Source organism: Scardinius erythrophthalmus (genome assembly GCF_964197995.2).
Source record: "Scardinius erythrophthalmus genome assembly, chromosome: 20".
Taxonomy (NCBI): domain Eukaryota; kingdom Metazoa; phylum Chordata; class Actinopteri; order Cypriniformes; family Leuciscidae; genus Scardinius; species Scardinius erythrophthalmus.
In genome coordinates, this window is record NC_138240.1 from 15,181,003 (window position 1) to 15,200,608 (window position 19,606).

A 19,606-nucleotide genomic window follows, 5' to 3' on the forward strand; every position below is an offset into this window, starting at 1 on the left:
GTTCTCTCTGCTGTTACTGAAATTACCGTATTCACAGTAATAGGCGCACACGTTTTTTTTTTTGGCGGCTGGCTTGACCGTGTATTTTCAAACCGCGGCTGGCTTGACCGCGGTTACTGTTCGCGAGAGTCAGACGCGCTCTAACTAACTTTACTGAAACGTTGTTTGGTAACGCTTATTGGAGAATATACTTATGAACAAACAAACAAAAAAAAATTCTGAGAACCATTACCTCGCACACTTGATACCACTAGTAGGCTATGCAGTAAGATGAACTGAACTCGAGTGACAGGCGAGGACCAGGGGCTCGAGACGCTGAGAGGGCGGGGAGGGTGTTTCTCAGGACTGAACGAACGAACGAAGTAGCTACTGCACAAGAGAGTGAGAGAGAGAGAGAGAGAGAGAGAGAGAGACTTGCGCACTTGAACTGAGCTGTGTGGGGAAAATAGCGCACAGGGGCATATGCGAGCGGCTCGAGCTTTAACCTGAGACCTGGGATCTCACTACTCGGGTCCAGCTGTGGATGTCCAGCATCTTTTGTTGCTGGTTTTCGTTCAAGCTTTTATAAGGGGAAACAGCCTTGAGTCTTTACAGTTTGAGTAAAACCTAAAGAAAGGTCCATTGAAAGTGATCCATTCAACATGGAATTACCGGTTCTGGTTTTAGTGGCGGTGATCCTGTCTTTCGGGACCAGCACTAAACTGAATGTGCCGCGTCTTCGCCTGTCATACAAAGGTAAATTACGCACATCACATTTATTTGAATGCGTTTATATATTTTATTCATCTTTACAAACGGAACATAAAGCCAAAGATCTCATGAAAATGTCAAATGATTTGGTTAAGATTTACCCGGCTACTATGAGGAGAGAACACGGTCCAGTGCTTTAAGTAGGCTAGCAATATTAATGATTGCTTATTTTCACAGTTTGAGTGTTAAAGTTAATGTTGCCATCCCTCGGTTCATCGTGTGTGAGAATTAGTCTATAGGTTACAGGTGCGAGTGGTGACAGGAATGTCAGAATCAGGAAAAAAAAAGTATTCGTTGCGAAGTAGGCCTATGCTCACAAACAGTTAAATTGTAACGAAGGTTTCCATTACTCAAATAGGCAACAGCTCCAGCACACAAATCATGGACGTGTACTGACAATGCACATAAGATAAATGCAGAAAAGAACTAGGCTACAAGTAGTAGGCTTTGAATAAATATGAATTTAATTAGAGCATAAGGTTATATTGCACAGTGGAAATACTGTGTGTAACACAAATTTCAACAATGTTTAACATCGTTGTTTAGCCTACATCAATTTAACCTAGTTTTTTTTTTTTTCACAAATAATGTCTTTATTTCCTACTTGGTTGTATGTGTTTCAATTATATTTTCATCATTTGTAGGCTATAGTGGTCTAAAAAAAGTGATTGTCACTGATTTTTCTAAGGCAGTTTTTACAGTGTATGACGAGACCTGCACAGAACGATGTTTCCAGTAAGCTGTTTCCCCTGTCGCTTTTCGCACTTAGGCTATATTGCTCTCTCCACGCATCCTGCTTTGCACATTGAGTATTTTTAAGCTTTGCGCACAGCCCCTCTGTGACCTTATCAGATTCAAATCTGAGCGCCCTGTTCGACTCGTTTACAGCGCCGTTTCCGTCTTTGCATGGCAGTGAGCTTCTCTAGAGATGTTGTGGCTGGTCTTTTTTAAACTGTGGGAAAAAGCTGCGTCAGGACTCCGGGCTACTGTTTCAGCTGTTATCCAAAACTCCGGAATCCTCTTGCCTATATGCTCTCCTGGCGCGCGCTCACCTCCCCGCGGTCAGACTCTCAGCGGTGCGCGAGACAGTTTGTTCTTCTTCCTTGTTTTTAAAATCGCACTTTGCCTCTCTATTACCGGATTTATAGAGTGCAAGGAGAATGTTGCAGTGGCCTGGGGGAGTTTGAGATGTTTTAACTCTTGTTGTTAGATTAGACGCTGCAGCTTTAAAATTATTAAAGGAATAGTTCATACAAAAATGAAAATTCTGTCATCAATTACTCACCCTGATTTCGCATGACTATTTCTTCCAAGGGACACAAATGAGGCGTTAAATTGCGGTGCGTTGTTCGGCAAATGTTCGCTTGCGAAACCCAGTAATTTCCATAGGAATCAATTCACTCGATCGTGAATTTCGCGTAAGGGCGAATGAAATCAGAAAGTTGCTTGGTTTGAAAGAGATTCTGTGTTAGCTGTGAATCTTTTAAATCTTCATATTACATATAAGGGTCACCGTGATTTTGCCAAGACATGTTCCTGGATCAACATATTTAATTGATCCTGGAATAACATTCCTGTCCCAAAATTTAGTCCTTACCCTATCCCTACCCCTAAACCTAACCCTATCCATAACTTTTCCCTAAATCAGAGGGAAATGATAGGTGAATAACACTGATGTTGAAGCCTCACCCTGGTACTAAGCCTAAGCTTGACATAAACTGTAAACTTGTCCCTCAAATCTTGATTGGAAAGTTGTTCCAGGATCAATAAAGATGTAATTCCAATAGTGTTTTGGATTAATGTTTCATTAACCGTATAAGATAATGAAAAAAATTGTGTTAGGAGTTAACCATAGCAACAGACCAACAGTGTGCTTCCGGACAGTGCAAACTAGCATAAATACTATTGGCTATATTTTGATATATCACAGAAAAGGTCACTGTAAATTTCGATAAAGCTGACTAAAACCTTTTTTTCTGTGTGTTCCTTGAAAGAATAAAGTCATGGGTTTGGAATGACATATGGGTGAGCAAATGATATTTTATAATGATATATATGACATATGGGTGAGCAAATGATAATTTTATTTTGGGATTAACTATGCCTTTAAAGGAGAACTCCGGTCAATTTTAACATTGAGCTCATTTTTCTGTAAATTTGGAGTGCTGTCAATACAGAGAACAACGACAAAAATCGGTGTTGCCTACACCGTGTTATCCTCTTTTTAAAATTTGCACTCTGTTGACTTCGATGGGGCAAGTTTTAAACCTGCTTTTAGCCTCTTAACATCCTTGATGTGTCATTACAAGTGCCCAGCTAATGTGAGTGATTCCTTTAGAGTTAACACGGGTGAATCTGACTGCAGTAGATGTGAAAAATATGAATAAAAATGAAGTTAATTCGGCCAGCGCTCATACCTGTATTTACATCCTGTTTTCGGTTGAAGTCCAAAGTAATTGACTGTCGCGTGAGCTCGACAATGGACTACTTTGGGCTTCAACCGAAAACAGGATGTAAATACAGGTATGAGCGCTGGCCGAATTAACTTCACTTTTATTAATATCTTTCACATCTACTGCAGTCAGATTCACTGTGTTCACTCTGAAGGAATCACTCACATGACCTGTGCACTTGTAATGACACATCAAGGATGTTAAGAGGCTAAAAGCAGGTTTAAAACTTGCCCCATTGAAGTCAACAGAGTGCAAATTTTAAAAAGAGGATAACACGGTGTAGGCAACACCGATTTTTGTCGTTGTTCTCTGTATTGACAGCACTCCAAATTTACAAAAAAATGAGCTTAATGTTAAAATTGACCGGAGTTCTCCTTTAAGATAAACTTCGCTTAACCCTTATTTACCTGGAGGGTACGGAACAAGGTGGTGGCGTCAGGAAGTTGGTTTGCATTACCTAAGTGTTTATCAGTGCCTCAAAAGTTCTTTTCATTAATGATTATAAGCTGAGTGGAGTGTCCAGTTTCCCTCCAGCAGTGTGAGTGCGTGACTAGAGCGCATCTGTGCAGAGTTTAATGTGGTCATCTAATGCTCGCCCAGTCCCTGCGTGGAGCTCTGATTGCATGCAATCGGCCTGTGTTCTTCTCCATGGACGCGCTATTAACCTTGATAATGAACAGCCTAGAGATACGTTCAGTCGGACTATATATTTCGATTTTCACCGCTGACGGGTCTCAGAATGCCTGTTGATCATTCTGCCAAAATGACTTAAGCATGCACACATTCATCAAGCTGTCCAAGCTGTATGGATTGGTCTGGAGGGAGCTTGTTATGAATGGGAAATGAGGGACGGCCTGTATATGCCAGCATTTGGGCATTAAGTGTGTGTGGATCTGTGGGGTCCTTTGGTGGGTCAGTTGTGAGTGCTGATTTAGGAGACAGTTTTTCCAACCAAGCTCCCTCACTCACTTTCACACCCGCATGCATTCATATACGCACACTGGCACACTTTTCTCTTTTATGGTTGAACATACACAGAGAGGCAGAGGTGGGCGGATCTGTGTTTGTTTTAGTTTACATGAATGAATTAATGAGTTTATTTTTTTAGCGTTGCCCAGATGTTTGTGGAGGGTTTTGTGAGGTCTGGCTAAAGAATCTGTCACTAAAAGAATGTTTGATGATTCTTTGGTTTCGTTCACATTCTCTCACTCCCTAAATATTCCCAGCTCCCTGGAACCGTTTGGTTGAGAGAGAAGGCCACAGAGTTTCATGTCTGTAAGATGGATGTTGTGAAACTCTCCCATGAGATTGGGGTTCTAGATTAGGAATTGCTCTAAATATTAAAGGTGCTTTGAGTGATGTTTGAACTGAAACTGGCAGACTAGCGACTGAATTAGACATGCTTCCTCTTACCAAAAGCCCAATTACAAAGATACAGTTGGCCCTTTGAGAATACTGTAATCAGAGACGAATCAGGAGAACAGCAGCTTGTAGCAAAATATCCATTCTGACACCACAAACTAACATCTGCTTATAACAGCTGAACATGGCATTTAGCTTGAACGGTCTGCATCTCAGATTCTCTCAAATATGGGCTGCTCTATGAATCTGCACAATGATTGAGTGGCAGAAAGTGCTTTAAAGTCTTTTGGTTGGCAAAACAAAGTACCTGCATGAATTTTTTTTCCTGTTTACAGATATCTCAGGGCCTAATTCAGTCAAATCTGTCCGGTAGTGGGAATATTTTCTGCCATACCAGAAAAAAATGATCTCACAGCACCTTTAATCCATGCGTGGTCAAGGGTAGACCTTTGAAGGGCATATGCCTTATCTTTCAGATAAAGATAAATACAATTTATAAAAAACAGTTTTGCACATGCACAGTTTTTGTGTAGTTGATCTGCAATCTTCAGAATGTGTAATTTATTATTTGAAGCATTATAAATACACTTCTTTCAAAGCAAGCTCTCAACCCTAAGGTTAATTATAGTCACAAGTATAGCCTACATGCCAGACAAAGACGAGTTACAATTGCATTATCTAGGTCTGTAATGGTGCGATCAAGTTCGTATTTATGGCTGGGAAGTCATAATTACGACGCCAGGTGTAAGATTGCGATGTACAACATTACATCAATTTAATTCTACTTCCACAAAATGATGAATAAAGAACGTGCATTAGGTGTTTATGAATTTATGAAGGTGCTGTAAACTGAATTATATATTTTATCGTAATTGTACAATACTGTCTTACTGTCAGATGTACATGCAACTACAAATTGTAAATTAAAAAAGTACTAGTTTTATTGTAAATTTAAAACAAATATTTAATACATTTCATACATCAACTGTTTTCTCACTGACACGCACTCAGAACAATCCAGAGTTTCCCACTTGTAATTTTGACAAGGTGGTGTTCATTTGCGTAAATATGAAAAAAAAGAAAAAAAAACTTGTAAACACAATCTTTTCCAGTACTGACTTCACACATCTTTAGATCGAAGTCATAAAACAATACAATTTCAGTCTGACTAAAGCAGTTTTAGATCTCACTCAAATGAAACTTTTTAAGTGCATGTAAATTAACTGATTCACAGATTGTGTGCCGGTCCAAGTGGAGTTCAGAGAAAATATGGTGTGTGAAGTAGGAAAAAATAGGTGGGCAAAACTGAAACATATTGAGGAAATGAATATCGGTCTGAAGGTTTAGTGCAAATGCATGTAGAGTTCACACACATGCTTACACACTGGTACAGTATACATACACACACACGCGCACACACAGGAGACAAGAATTCAGTGTTTGTGCTGTGTAAAATGGATGCAGGTGGAATTTTAATGAAAACACACATTCCCTCCATCCTTGTGGAGTCAGTCAAGAGTTTGCGGTGTAATGCGGCTGAACAATGCAGCATTGTGGCGGTTTCCTCCTACGTTGAGGAGAGTTCGCAGCTCACCGCAATTAGGTCACAAGCCCTGGACGTGATCACACGCACTGATAACGACCACAACAGCTGCTGGTCACTTAAACTATGATTTGATTTTTTAACCCCTTAGCTGATGACTGTCCTGGGAGCCGTCACACGAACACATGCACACTTAATTGCAGCTGTAATGGTCTCAAGCACACTGCACAAACACAGCTGCCCTCTGTACACACTAAATGCACAGACACTAACATATGGAAACATGGCTTCTAAAAGGGATCAGGGTTATAAAGGGCAAAGAAGAAAGGTGTCAGAGAAAGTAAAGAATAAATGAAGGTAAATAAAAGGAGGAATGGTGTGGACCGAATTAATTTCACCCACTGTCATATAGATTGTGTGAGAAAGAATCTTTCTTTTATTCTTTCTTGCTAAATATGTAAACAAGTCGTGGAGTCTGTGTGTGTAGCCATAAAAAGGTGTTTTGTCTAGCTGCTGGAGTCTCATTGTGTGCGTGTGTGTACAGAGGGGAAAGCAGTGACTCTCATGGCTGCTGTCCAGAGGGGTTTATCTAAACCCTCACGTTCTGAGTCTTGCTTTGGGGAGAGAGGGGATCAAGAGAGGCCAAGGAGCAGGAGAAGACAGAGGGACTAAAAGAATGAGATTGACAAAAGGAACGCTGAGAAAATAAGCTAGAAAAAGTGGGTTCGAGGGGGATTGAGGGGCTTTTATGAGTTTACCAGTAAGAGCTAGTGTTGCTGGATTTGCCCTGCAGTAACGTGAGTGTGTGTGACAAATGAAGACAGACAGGCAGAGACAGAGAGAGAGAATTAGAGGAAACAGCGCAGATACTATGATACTATAGAGAATTACGTATATGAACATGCATAGCTACCAGTCAAATGTTTGGACACATGTACTTATTCTTGTTTTTATAATAGTGAAGTCATCAAAACTATTAAATAACACAAACAGAAGTTTGGGGAATAAGATAAGACCTAATTTTGAAGAAAGCCTGCTATTATTTGTCTAGATTCCCGATCTACACACTGTAGAATATATGATGGGTAGTTTTAAGTTTGGGGTCAGTAAGATTCTTTTCTTCAAAAGTAATTAATTAGTGACATGACATATGAAGGCCGAGTATGGTAACCCATACTCAGATTTAACCCTTTCAAGTCGGCGCGCACACATTAGGAGCAGTGAGTAGTGAATACACACACACACTGCAAACCGTGGACACACACACAGCCCGGGGTGTGATTGCCTTACTCAAGGGCACCTCAGTCATTTCCTGCCAGTATTGAGATTGAACCTACGACCTTCGGGTTACCAGTCTGGCTCTCTAACCATTACTTCCCCCTAATACTTTTATTCATCAAGGATGCTTTAAATTAATCAAATTGACATTAAAGACATTTATTATGTTATAAAATTAATGATGGCGTTAAACTGTCTTCAAAATTGATTGATTCAAAACTAATAAGAAATATTTCTTGTGCACAAAATCAGTTCACAATATTACAGTTTATATATATATTATAGTAAAAACAGTGATATTGTGAATGATTTTGTATGTTAAAAATCTTACCGTCCTCCAACTTTTGAACGGTAGTGCATATAGTGTAAAACAGAGTGGTGTAAGTGTGTTTTGTGCATGATAATGAATGTATTCAGTGAATTTGAGATGTCTTAGTTTGTTTAAGTCTTAACCTGCTGTGAAATGTTGACGTACTCTATATTTGATTTGATATCTGAGAAGGACAGTCTGTGTGCGAGAGAGAGAGAGAGAGAGAGAGAGAGAGAGAGAGAGAGTGAGTGCAGTTCTTAACATTGTGAATTCTCAGTGCCTGGGAAGACACCAAGAGATCTTCCTGTCAATGTTCAACTCTGTGAACGCACTCCCCTGCTGCTCACTGCATCAGCCAGTAATCAATTAGTTCCACTACGCAACTGCTGACAGAATCAGCCCAAAGCCCCCCAAAGATCAACCTGATACTGATCTCACACACACACACACACACACATGATAAAGTACGTACACGTTATATATTAATGTATCTGTCTACACCAGAGCGGAGAACATGATTAACTTTCTATGCAGTTTCCTCCTGAGGGTTATGTATTCATCTATTACATATTTATATATCCTTTCTCACTTTCTATCTTTTTATCTTCCTCTTTCTCTGTGACTTAATCACATACAGACACACGACCCTTTAGACAAAAATGAGAATAAACGCAATCCTTAAGGCAAACGGCCCAGTCGGTTTTACCACAAGACCTCTCCCTCCTTCCATTTTCATTCACTTCATTACCAGTAAGCGAAAATCTAAAAGGCAGGCCAGATGCCAACAAGCATGTGTGTTATTAATGGTTTGTTTAAAAAGTTGGTGGTGTGCCACTGTGTAGAAAGCCCTCTGATGTAAGAAAAAGTTTAAGAGAAAAAGGAAAGGAATAAATTTTCTGTGCTGTATCTACAACATCTGTCACTGCAATTCCAACACACCCTGTAAACTCTGGTTTGCATTTATTTAGCATTTCTCTACTCTTCATCATCCTCTTTTCTCATTGATTACGCAAACACAGATGTGATTATAAGCTAAATGATTTTAAGATCATAGGGTTTGAAGAAAAAACATGCATCAGTTGAACAGGCCTATATCTTTTTGAGGTGTGTCTGTGTGTTGTATGAAGCCTATAATACCTGGAGAAAGCATCCATTAGCATTCGCGTTCATCTTAATGGAGAAGAAAGATGATTTGTCAGCAGATGAAGTTATGACATCCTATAACTGGCCTGCTCTAACCAGACTTCGTCATGCCATACAAACGTCTTGTTTGTAACTACGCCATGTGTTCTGACACCAACAGAACACTACATTTTTAGTTCTGTTCCAAAGTGTTACGCATTTACTGCCATCCGTACAGCCTCTTACTGTCACACTGGAGGATGACCACAACTGTGTGTGTGTGTGTGTGTGTTAGAGAGCGAGTTCTTGCCAACTCAAATCTCTGCATAGTGTTGTAATTTTGTCAAGTTTGATGCCATTAAATTGGTGATTGTGAACTGTTATTTTGAGAGAGCCCAGACTACCTGTGTAATTTTGACAGGGGGACTGTCCTGATACCCAGATGGTATTGCGGTCTTGGCCACTTGAGAGCATGTGCACGTGGCAGGAAGTTAGTGCTCAAGATTGTCCTAGATGAATGCCAAAGCTCAGTGCCCTTAACACACACTAAATTCACACTCTCTTATGCCGCTTCAGAGCTTTATTTGAGGCTAAGTATATCCCATCATTGACCATGTTCAGGAACTCACGTGGAACAAAATGTCAAGTATTTTGTAAAATGATTGCAACTGCTTTTTATCACTTAATTAGTGGAACCACAGTTACAAAATTATGATGTCTGATATATAGGGACCTTTATATATATATATATAAAGGCGTTCAAACAACTCGACTACTGACCTAATGCGTAAACATAATGAGCAGAGCGCTAGCCAGAAGGGATTTAAACTTTGTCGGCTGAAGACCTAAGTTTGGTTTGAAGACAGACCTAAGCACGTGGAAGCACATACAAATGTACTAAGCACAATGTTTTCTCATTTCTAACACGCACTCACAGCGTTGGTCTAAGATATATTGAAAGAGAGAAATGGAAAATACTAAAAATTTCTTCAGATGTATGTGTTTCTGTTACATTTAATTGTCTTCACATGTGTGTTTATGGGGAACACAGGGTTGATTCATGACTTATTGAGATCATCTGCCACCATTGTACTCTAGAGTAGAGCACTAAACCGCAGGTTACCTCAGGGTCTCGCTGCAATTACTGTTCCTGTATGTACCCGCTGGATGAGACGCCTGTTAAATGACAAATAACCAGTGATCTGTGACTCTGTAGATGTGCTCTTTTGTACAGTAAAGGAGTATCTGGGTCAGTATTTCACTGTTTGGACCGTGTTCTGGAAACCAAACCCTTAAAAGCTTTTATATCTCTTTGTGAAACTTGCACGCAAGATCACTCCAATAAAGAAAGAACAAAACTCTTTCTCCTTTGTTCAGCTTGTGAGTTTATTTGAGGTTTATATCAAAATACCTCACACAATGTCAAATCCCAGAACTGTGTGTTTATGTAACTGTGTTTGAATATATCTTTGCCAGTGATTGTTAAAATCTAAAAGTCTTTTGGTTAACTCCTTAAATGGCCGAGAGCAAGTTTTAATTGATTTATATAGAGGAGAGTTGTGGTGGTAGTTGTTGCATGTGTGTGTGTTTTTATAATTGTGGTTTAACATTTGGCTTTGTTGTTTGGCTTCTGTTTGTGCTCTTTTCAGCGGCGCCCCATTAGCGGCTTTAGACGCGTGCCACCCTCTCAACGAGGCCTCATTCCTTCTTCAGCTGCTCTTTCTCCACTCTTTTTTTTGTCCAACCTCACATTATATGAAGGGAATGTGGAGGGAGTGTAGAGCTGTACTTCAGGATACTAGAGAACGATAGCAAGAGAATGTGTGTGGTTCATCTATTCCCTACATTATGGGGACAAAATGTCCCCAAAAAGAGGCACATTTTTTGGTCCCCATGATGAAAACTGCTTATAAATCATACTTAATTATGTTTTTTGAAAATGTAAAATTGCAGAAAGTTATCTCTGATGGGTAGGTTTAGGTGTGTGTGGGGGGTGGGGGTGGGTACTTATTTTTAGTTTAAAATGACAAAACCACCCACTGGCGGCATTGGGGCGGATATTATCATCTGGGAAATCGATTTAAAAAAAAAATTTGGGTTAATATGTAGTAGTTATAATTAGCTTTTTATAAAAACAGTAGAAGTCTATGGTATGTCTTCAATTAGGTAATACACACACACACACACACACACTTACAATTTAGTAAATGTGGCAAATTCACATGAACAACTTGAACATGATGTGAAATCTGCATGGGGAAATCTTTCATGAAATTTATAATTGTGGGGAATCCTATTAAAATGACTGGATTTAGCCCATGACAATTTGATTATTTGCTTTTTTGTCAATACAACATTTTTGCATTTAATGTGGACAAATGACTGTAGATAAATCAGCTAGTTACTCAGTGTTAAGGCATTGAGATGTTCAACAGAAAGCACAGTCTCTTCAAGAAAGCCACTTGCCAAGTTTGGTTAAAATGCCTCCGCTACAAAAAGTACTGACGTAAACTTGCAATCCGCAATATTTTGACTTGCAGCTTTGAACAAATAGTCACGGCAATAAAGCACAATTAAATTTAATAGACAACAAGAGAAACAGATAAAGAGGGATTTAGTTCTCAGAGAACTCCCATCATTCACAAGTGCTTCTCCTGCTGTTCTGGATTTAAGAAGATTGTCGTTTTTCTGCACTCCATCACCGTTCTCTCCTCATAAAGTCAGTCTACTTTGACCAGGAGAGACAGATTTATTGTCCTTTTTCAGTTTAAATGTAGTGTTCACTGTCATGCCATTCATAATTCATATCTCCTTCTCTTTCTCCCTTTCACACAGATCTATTGGCCACAAACCGTACCTCCGTTTTCAGTGGTTTCCATGGCGATCTGCACTTGTCGGCTGTGTTTTTGGATGAATATCACGACAGGCTTTTCCTGGGAGGGAAGGATGTTCTCTACTCACTGAGACTGGATCACACACATGATGCTAAAGAGGTAGCGGACACACTATCGTTGCGATAAGGTTAAGATAATAAGCTGCCACACAAAACACAAGTGTAAGAGCTCTGAAAAAGTGCAAGTGATGATGTAGCTGTGTGAGGGTATGTTAGTGAGAGGTGTCATGTTATTCAGTTTGCTCTACTGGAGACTATTATCTACAGACAAAGATAAAATCAGGAGACGCTTACATGTGCTGACACATTTTACACTTGATTAGTAAGGTACGCATCCTACATCCTAAGGCATCCTACCATTGAGAGAGACACTCACAACAAGGTATATAAAAGCATTGTAAAAACATAATTTTTTATAAATATAATATTCATAATGTTTTATAATATCACAACTATTATAAAATCATCATTTTAAAAATGTCATTAAATTAAAATTATATTTAAAGCAACCTAATAGGGCTAATTCTGGCTAATCAAATTAGCAAGTTTGTAATTGATCAAGTAATGTTTGAGCATCAGGTTTTTACTGTAAAAATGTTTTCAATTAAGCTTTCAAAAAAACTTGTAAAATATGTTTGTGTAATAACACACTGAGGGATGCATGGCACAGTGATTAACTAGGAAACTTAAAAATGGCACTTCATGACAAAAAGGCTGCCCACTCCAAGGGAAATTTTAGAGAGCTCAGGGCTCCTTTCACAGAAAGCAAGACAAATATGTTTAACTTTATCACAAATATCATCTTTTATCTCACTAATATCAAAATATACACATATGAAATTTTGTTTGGTGATACTATAATCCAATTGAATACATTAAAAATTAATTTCTTTGTATTTTGTTTCCTTTAGAACTGTTTTCTCATCCATCAGAATGTTTATTAAAAATCACACAAAAACAGCTGTCCACAAACACACATTAAAGTCATATAAACTGACTTCACTTGTTACAAAGACTTGTTTAGACCACACTTAGACATATAAACACGTAAATGGTCTTGCTTGATTTTACAAGATCAATGTTTGGTCCCCTTTTTTGTGTTATTGTCACAGTTTTGTGGTAGAGTTTATAAAATAAAGTTGTAAGTTATGAGAACAGCCACAGTGTGTGCAAATAAGTATTGACCTAAATGGACTGTAAAAGCAGAAGTGCTTTTGGTGTCTCGACGGTTTGCAGGTTTTTTTTCACTATGCAATTATCTTTGTGTGTGTGACTGAGGTTAATTAAAGCCTCTGTTCATGTGAATATGTTTTGATTCAAGTCACTGGAGCCTCAACAAATGTGGTAGTTTTCGTATGTAATCTCCAAAGAACTTATCATTGTGTGTGGCCTTGTTAAATGACATGAACAGGAAGAGGAAGTGCATTGCCATGGTGACAGACACCAGGGAGTGGCTGCCACCTCTGAGGTTATGACCCCTTGACCTTTGACCCTGGGACAGGCTTGTTCTGCCTTGTTAGACCCTTACGCACTCTGTAAGGCCGCTGTGCCACCACTGGCCACTGAGTTTTCACATGATTTAGTACATTCAATACTAAGAATTTAGCCTAAATACATAAATTAACAAGGTATAGAAAAAGTAATTGGCCTTTTTTTAGCCAGAAAACAAAATGAGGATGTTTGGATGTGTGAACTTACGTGTAAAAGATTGTTTTGCAGATGCTATCAGTAAAGCTTCTCAGTGGAAGTGGAGAGTGCCACAGAAATCAAGCAATGATTCATGATATTGTTCTTTAAGCGGAAAAATGATTCAATCCTGATCAGACTTCCTTCTTCCCTCTTTGGCTTGTATTTACTGTAATACCCAATCATCTGCAGCCTTCATCATGGCTGATCTCAGTTCTTTTCGTCTGTAAATCTTAGCTGCAGTGTTTCTCCCGTGGTTAATGGAGAATGGTAATCTTAAAACGGTGTATCCGGAGCAAATTAAGAGTGAATGAGTGAGCCAGGACCCTTTTCTTCACACCATGTTTATATAAACAGTGTATTATACTATTGTGTTTTATGATTAATAATGACCTTTTAGGTCGATATGACTCAGTGATGGTAGGCTAACATACAGTGCTATGCATAAGTTTAGACACCCATGCTAAAGTTGACTAAAAAGAGGAATAAAAAATCATCTTTTGGAAATTGAACTTAATGCCTTAATTAAAAAAAATAGGAAAAATCCAACCTTTAAGGACACCAATTTTCTTTGTGAATGAATAATGTATCGTAAATAAATAAATGTTCTTCCTTAAAATACAGGGTGCATAAGTTTGGACACCCCTATGTTAAATTCCCATAGAGGCAGGCAGATTTTTATTTTTAAAGGCCAGTTACTTCATGGATCCAGGATACTATGCATCCTGATAAAGTTCCCTTGGCCTTTGGAATTAAAATAGCCCCACATCATCACATAGCCTTCACCATACCTAGATATTGGCATGGTTTTATTTCAGTTAGCCTAATAGCTGGTTTGATTTGCATTGAGAGATGATCTTATGGAAAGTTCTCCATGCCAATCTCTAGGTATGGTGAAGGCTATGTGATGATGTGGGGCTATTTTAATTCCAAAGGCCAAGAGAACTTTATCAGGATGCATAGCACATTTATTCCTCTTTTTAGTCAACTTTAGCATGGGTGTCTAAACTTATGCACTGTAGCCTAACTATTTTTAGTCCAGTTGCAAAATGTCCTGAAGAATAAAGGTGATGACTAATTAAGGAAACAGGAAATACTTTTATGCACAGGAAGGATGCTGGGTAACGTAGTTGATTACAGGTTCCGGATTTAGACAATGTCAAAATGTGTAAGAGCTTGAAAGGATACATAAAAACGAATGACTCACTAATGGTTTAATCATGTGAAGGCTGGAACAGATTCAAGCTAGCTGGTTTGTGGAACAACATTTTTTGAATGATATCTACAATTTTACAAGCAGTAGAATGACTTTGTAACTGTGTGATGCAAAAAGGTTGATCAGTCAACAAGTCCAGACAGTATTTACATTTAATGCATTACATTGACAGACATATTCACAGTGACTTAAATTGCATTCAAAGTGTACATCAGCTCCCTGGGAATTTAACCCATGCCCTTGGCATTGCTAGCTACAGGTACATGCTACAGGATCACTATTTAACATTATTTTATTTGAATATGTTTCTGTCAGGACCACTATCGTCAAATACGATTAACAATTAGCATACAGTTAGGATTGGCGGTATGGTTCTGTTCTGGGCAGCCTAGCATGGATAAGAACAGGGAGAGCAGCAAAAAAAAAAACCCTTAGGGTAACAGAACAGAACCAACATGAATGTATTGCAGATATCATTAATTCAAGATTTTAAAGTACAACATCATTCGAGAATTTAGTCTCATTTAGAGGGGAATCAGAATGCCAAATCCTGACTGACGAGAGGAGGAGATGGGGATGGAGGAGGAGAAACGTGATAGCTGCTGATAATACTGAAGGAGCTTATATATGTATACAGTGATAGGCGTCGTATTCCTATAGGTAGACGTAGTAGACGATGCAAGCTTGACTAATGTGACCTGCCAGAACTGATGCTACGCTTAATTTGTGTTGGAAACATGAACTTAATGTGTGACGGATATATACTGTTATATGTTTGCTTCAATACTTCTTTTAAGGAATTTGATACTGTATATCTAATCACACAAATTGCTATTTAAAATTATATTATGTTAAGTTTTGCTAAAGGAGACCATATAATGCAATGAAGTTTGCAAATGTTTGCCGATCTGTATAAACAATCCCAAAAGTCTGTGTGAGGTCTGAACGTGGCAGTCATCATATGCCAGACTGTTCTTTGACACATGAGAAATGAATGTGTCAGGATGTGCAATCTCTGTATATATATTTGGATAGAGGATCCAGCAGATGAAATTGTTTATTTCTCAATCATTCATAACATCGGAATATAGGTTTTTGTGAATTTCACACTCTCAGATATTGTTTTCATAACTCTATTTTTGGTTTTTGTCACACACCCACCCTCGGAGGCATAACTCACTTTACCCCACATACTGAGCAGAGTCAAATATAAAGTCATTTGTAGTTTGGTTTCTCAGAAGAGTGTAAACACTGGCTCTGTGAGACTTTCAAAACATTGCACTGTTTAATTGAGTGTACAGACACAGCAACATCAGCTCAACCAATGGCTCAAGACTGTCTGTTTGTTTGACCAATGGCAGTTTATTAGTGTTCAGAAGGTTCATTATTTTTGCAATTACATTTAAAGCTGCAGGTGGCTCAGAAGTTACTCACTTCAGCTTTAAAATCAGAATTACATTGCGATCAGAAATTGCGATCATCTTTTCTCCACTATTGTGACGAATATTCGAGTGGAACAGCTTCTTGAACAGAAAAAAAGAATGCAGGGCGGGACTTGATTTTGTCCATCTAGAATTGATTGAATCATTGGATCGTTGTTGTTTGCTAATTGCTGTGATCTCATGTGAGTAAAATATGACAAGATATAAGAAAAAAATATGCACACAGATAAATTATTTATAATAAACACTGCAACATTTGATAAAAAAAAAACAATTGTCCATTTTGATTTCATGGTGACTTTAACTGGTGTCTGATTTTGTAATTGTTTGGATCTTTAGAGGTTTAATTAGTCTTAACAAGTAAGTGAGTTTGGGTGTGGGTGGGACAGCGCTGTGCTTATTGTGTGTTTAATTTATGAGATGATAAATTTAATCTGTTTTTCCTCTTTATCTCCAGATTCATTGGCCTTCGTTGCCTGGGAACCGTGAGGACTGTATTCTCAAAGGGAAAGATCCCGAGGTGAGTGAATTGCTGGTTCTGATTCTGAATTCACTAAGAACATCAACAAACTCAGAAGTCGGGTCAGTGTGTCATAGTTTCCAAAGTGTATTTAGGAAAGCTGGCATACTTTAGATGTCAGGTAATTTAGTGAAAATCCTAAATCCATCAGATGACAGTAAAAATCATCAAATGTATGTTTGTTTTGGAATGTTTGGTCAGTGTGATTCTCAAACTTATGTCATGTGGTTCAATCTGGAGTTTCAAATGAAAACATCTGTCCATCCTCAGCTATACTGTGAGTGTACTGCATTTGGCGTGATGACTGGAGAGTAGAAGCCAAACGCCCATAAATGAGATTTGATCCACTAAATTATTGTTGTCTTGCTTCCAACCAAGTGTGTGTGTGACTCATGAGTCTCTTAAACCTAATGACCAAAGAAGGCTGTCCCAATACACAGAATGTAGTTATTCTTTCATTTTTTTAAACCCCTCTTTGCTTTCTCTTTCTATTTCTGTCTCTTGTTCTTTTTCTTCTCATTCAGCCTCTCCATATTTCTTTCAGCATCATGAATAGGTTGATTATGTTTCAAGTTAAAGCTTTCCTGTCCTCTGTCCCCAATGGTGGAATGTCTTCAACACACACACACACACACACACACACACACACACACACACACACACACACACACACACACACACACACACACACACACACACACACACACACACACACACACACACACACACACACACACACACACACACACACACACACACACACACACACACACACACACACACACACACAGGGATATACACTCTGCATCTGTTAGTGTTTAGCATGTTTCGCTCATAAAGTGGAAATGTGAGGTGCCTCCATGGTTACATGCTCTGGTGACTGTCCCGGCAGTGTTGTTTGATGTGACAGGTGAGTGTGATTTCACAGCGGTGTTTAATGACTCTGTTCATTGTGTGAGTATGTGTAAGGAATATTTGTTTTTCATTTATGCTCTAGCTGGTGTAACAATGAACAAACACACAGATATGAACTGAGTTTTATTTAACAGAACACAGCTCACACATCCCGAAAAATGGCTGGTGTCACTTTACATGAATATGGGACATTTTAGTTTCCTTTTTTTAGCATTAGAAGCACAAATCCTCTTTTATATGAGAACTATTAGATAAACTAATGTAAATAGATTAATAAATTAAATAAATAATAGATTGTTTTAAACCCAAACCTCAGAAGTCATGGCCTTCTTAACTGTATACAACAATTAAAATCATACAACAATTTCTTAATTTTGACATAATCTGTTGAATTGATAAAATATTTGAATTATTAACACAATTTAATGACCAAAATCATTTATTTATTTATCTATTTATTTATTATTTATTTGAATATGTACATTTAATTAAATACTTATTGCTTAAATAAAATTTCACAAATCAGTGTTTTATCACAAGTCAGGTTTGTCCCAAATATTGATAACAGGGCTAACATTTTTTTATATAAATTGAAACCATTAAAAATTAAACCATTTATGTTTGAGTAAAATGAAAATATTTTGTTTTATTCTCTAAATTACTGACAACATTTATTTATTTTTAAGCTTCCGGCTCTGTTTTATGCCCTGTTTATGCTAAGTGACTGGCACATTGCTGCTTTGGATCTCTCTTGCGCTCTCAGTCCTGCTGGATAACATCTGGTCGCAGTTTGAGCATCTGCCTGCATCTTTTATGACCCTTGATCTTTCCTTCATTTATGCTCCACTGATTTTGACCCTGCACAGTCAATGAGGCTGCATACAGGTGGCCATAGTTAAGAGTGTGTACATGTTGATAGTGTGTGTTTGTATGTGTGTGTGATGTCTTCCTCTTTCTGTACCCTTCAGTAATTTAAACTTAAGAGCTTCATTCCTATGTTGAAAGCTCTGATTGGGCTTCAGTGAGTTTTAAGTAGGGATCATTTTCTTGATATTTGTTCGCTCTTTTTTTCTGATCCATTAAAATTAGCTGATTCCTGTAACTCTCCATTTAAACACTCCAGGGGAAATATCAGTCAAACTCACACATACCAAAATCCTTTAATTTCCTATGAGCATGAACTGCATTTGATGAGTTTAACTTGGTTGTCCAATGTAAAATACATGTGTTGGTGTAAGTGATTGTGCTGTAATGATCCAAATTGTACGTTAATTTGCTACCAAAACCCCAAACATTTTAAAATGACCTCTATCTTTGTGTGTTTGGTACAGACGGAGTGTGCAAACTTTGTGCGTTTGCTGCAGCCATTTAACCGCACTCATCTGCTGGCCTGTGGAACTGGAGCTTTCCAACCCGTGTGTGCGTATGTGAACGTCGGACACCGTGGAGAGGTAACATATGAGCTAACACTCCCTCCCACTACTTCACACCTAGTTTGTTTGTATGCACATCAGGAGAATCTAATTTACTTATGTATCAGAGACCAAATTGTTTAAGGTCAGAGGTCACCCACCAACAGACTGACCCTAGAGGTCAAGACTAGATCATGAGAGAAGATACAAAGCAAAAACACAGAGGATTCAGAGCAGAGGATAGAAAAGAGAGATATTGCTTGCATGTGTTATACACATATGAATATTCTGGCATTGGACAGAATACAGAGTGAGCTGCTCTTACTTCCTTTGAGGTTTTTTATCTTATGTGTCACCTCAGGGCGTCAGAGATGTCTGACAAATAGACAATAGTACATTGTGTAACTGAACTGACACAGTTCACCACAGGTTTAATCTGTTTTTGGCATCAACTGGACGTCTGACATCACTGACAGTAAAAACTACTCCCTTTCTATTATTACACATTAGATGAAAACTCGTTTACACTTTAATTCGATTGTCCACTTTAGACATTCTACTAACTTTAAATAACTTTGCAACTACATGTCAACTAACTCTCATTAGAGTAGAATAAGTTGATATGTACTTCCAGGGTTACTTCTAGTCAGTAGAATGTCTGTTGAGGACCATCAAAATCAAATGTTATCAGATATTAAGCAGAC

General features: G+C 38.3%; 1 protein-coding gene across 1 annotated transcript in view; it reads left to right on the top strand.

The window, feature by feature from the left end:
* Positions 1-387: 387 nt before the first annotated feature.
* The window catches only part of sema3bl (sema domain, immunoglobulin domain (Ig), short basic domain, secreted, (semaphorin) 3bl), a 32,675-nt gene continuing 13,456 nt past the window's right edge, over positions 388-19,606 (top strand). The window contains exons 1-4 of the mRNA XM_081349217.1: positions 388-735; positions 11,654-11,811; positions 16,513-16,575; positions 18,822-18,941. Coding sequence (XP_081205343.1) covers positions 642-735; positions 11,654-11,811; positions 16,513-16,575; positions 18,822-18,941 — 435 coding nt within the window. The 5' untranslated portion in view covers positions 388-641. The remainder of the gene's footprint in view (positions 736-11,653; positions 11,812-16,512; positions 16,576-18,821; positions 18,942-19,606) is intronic.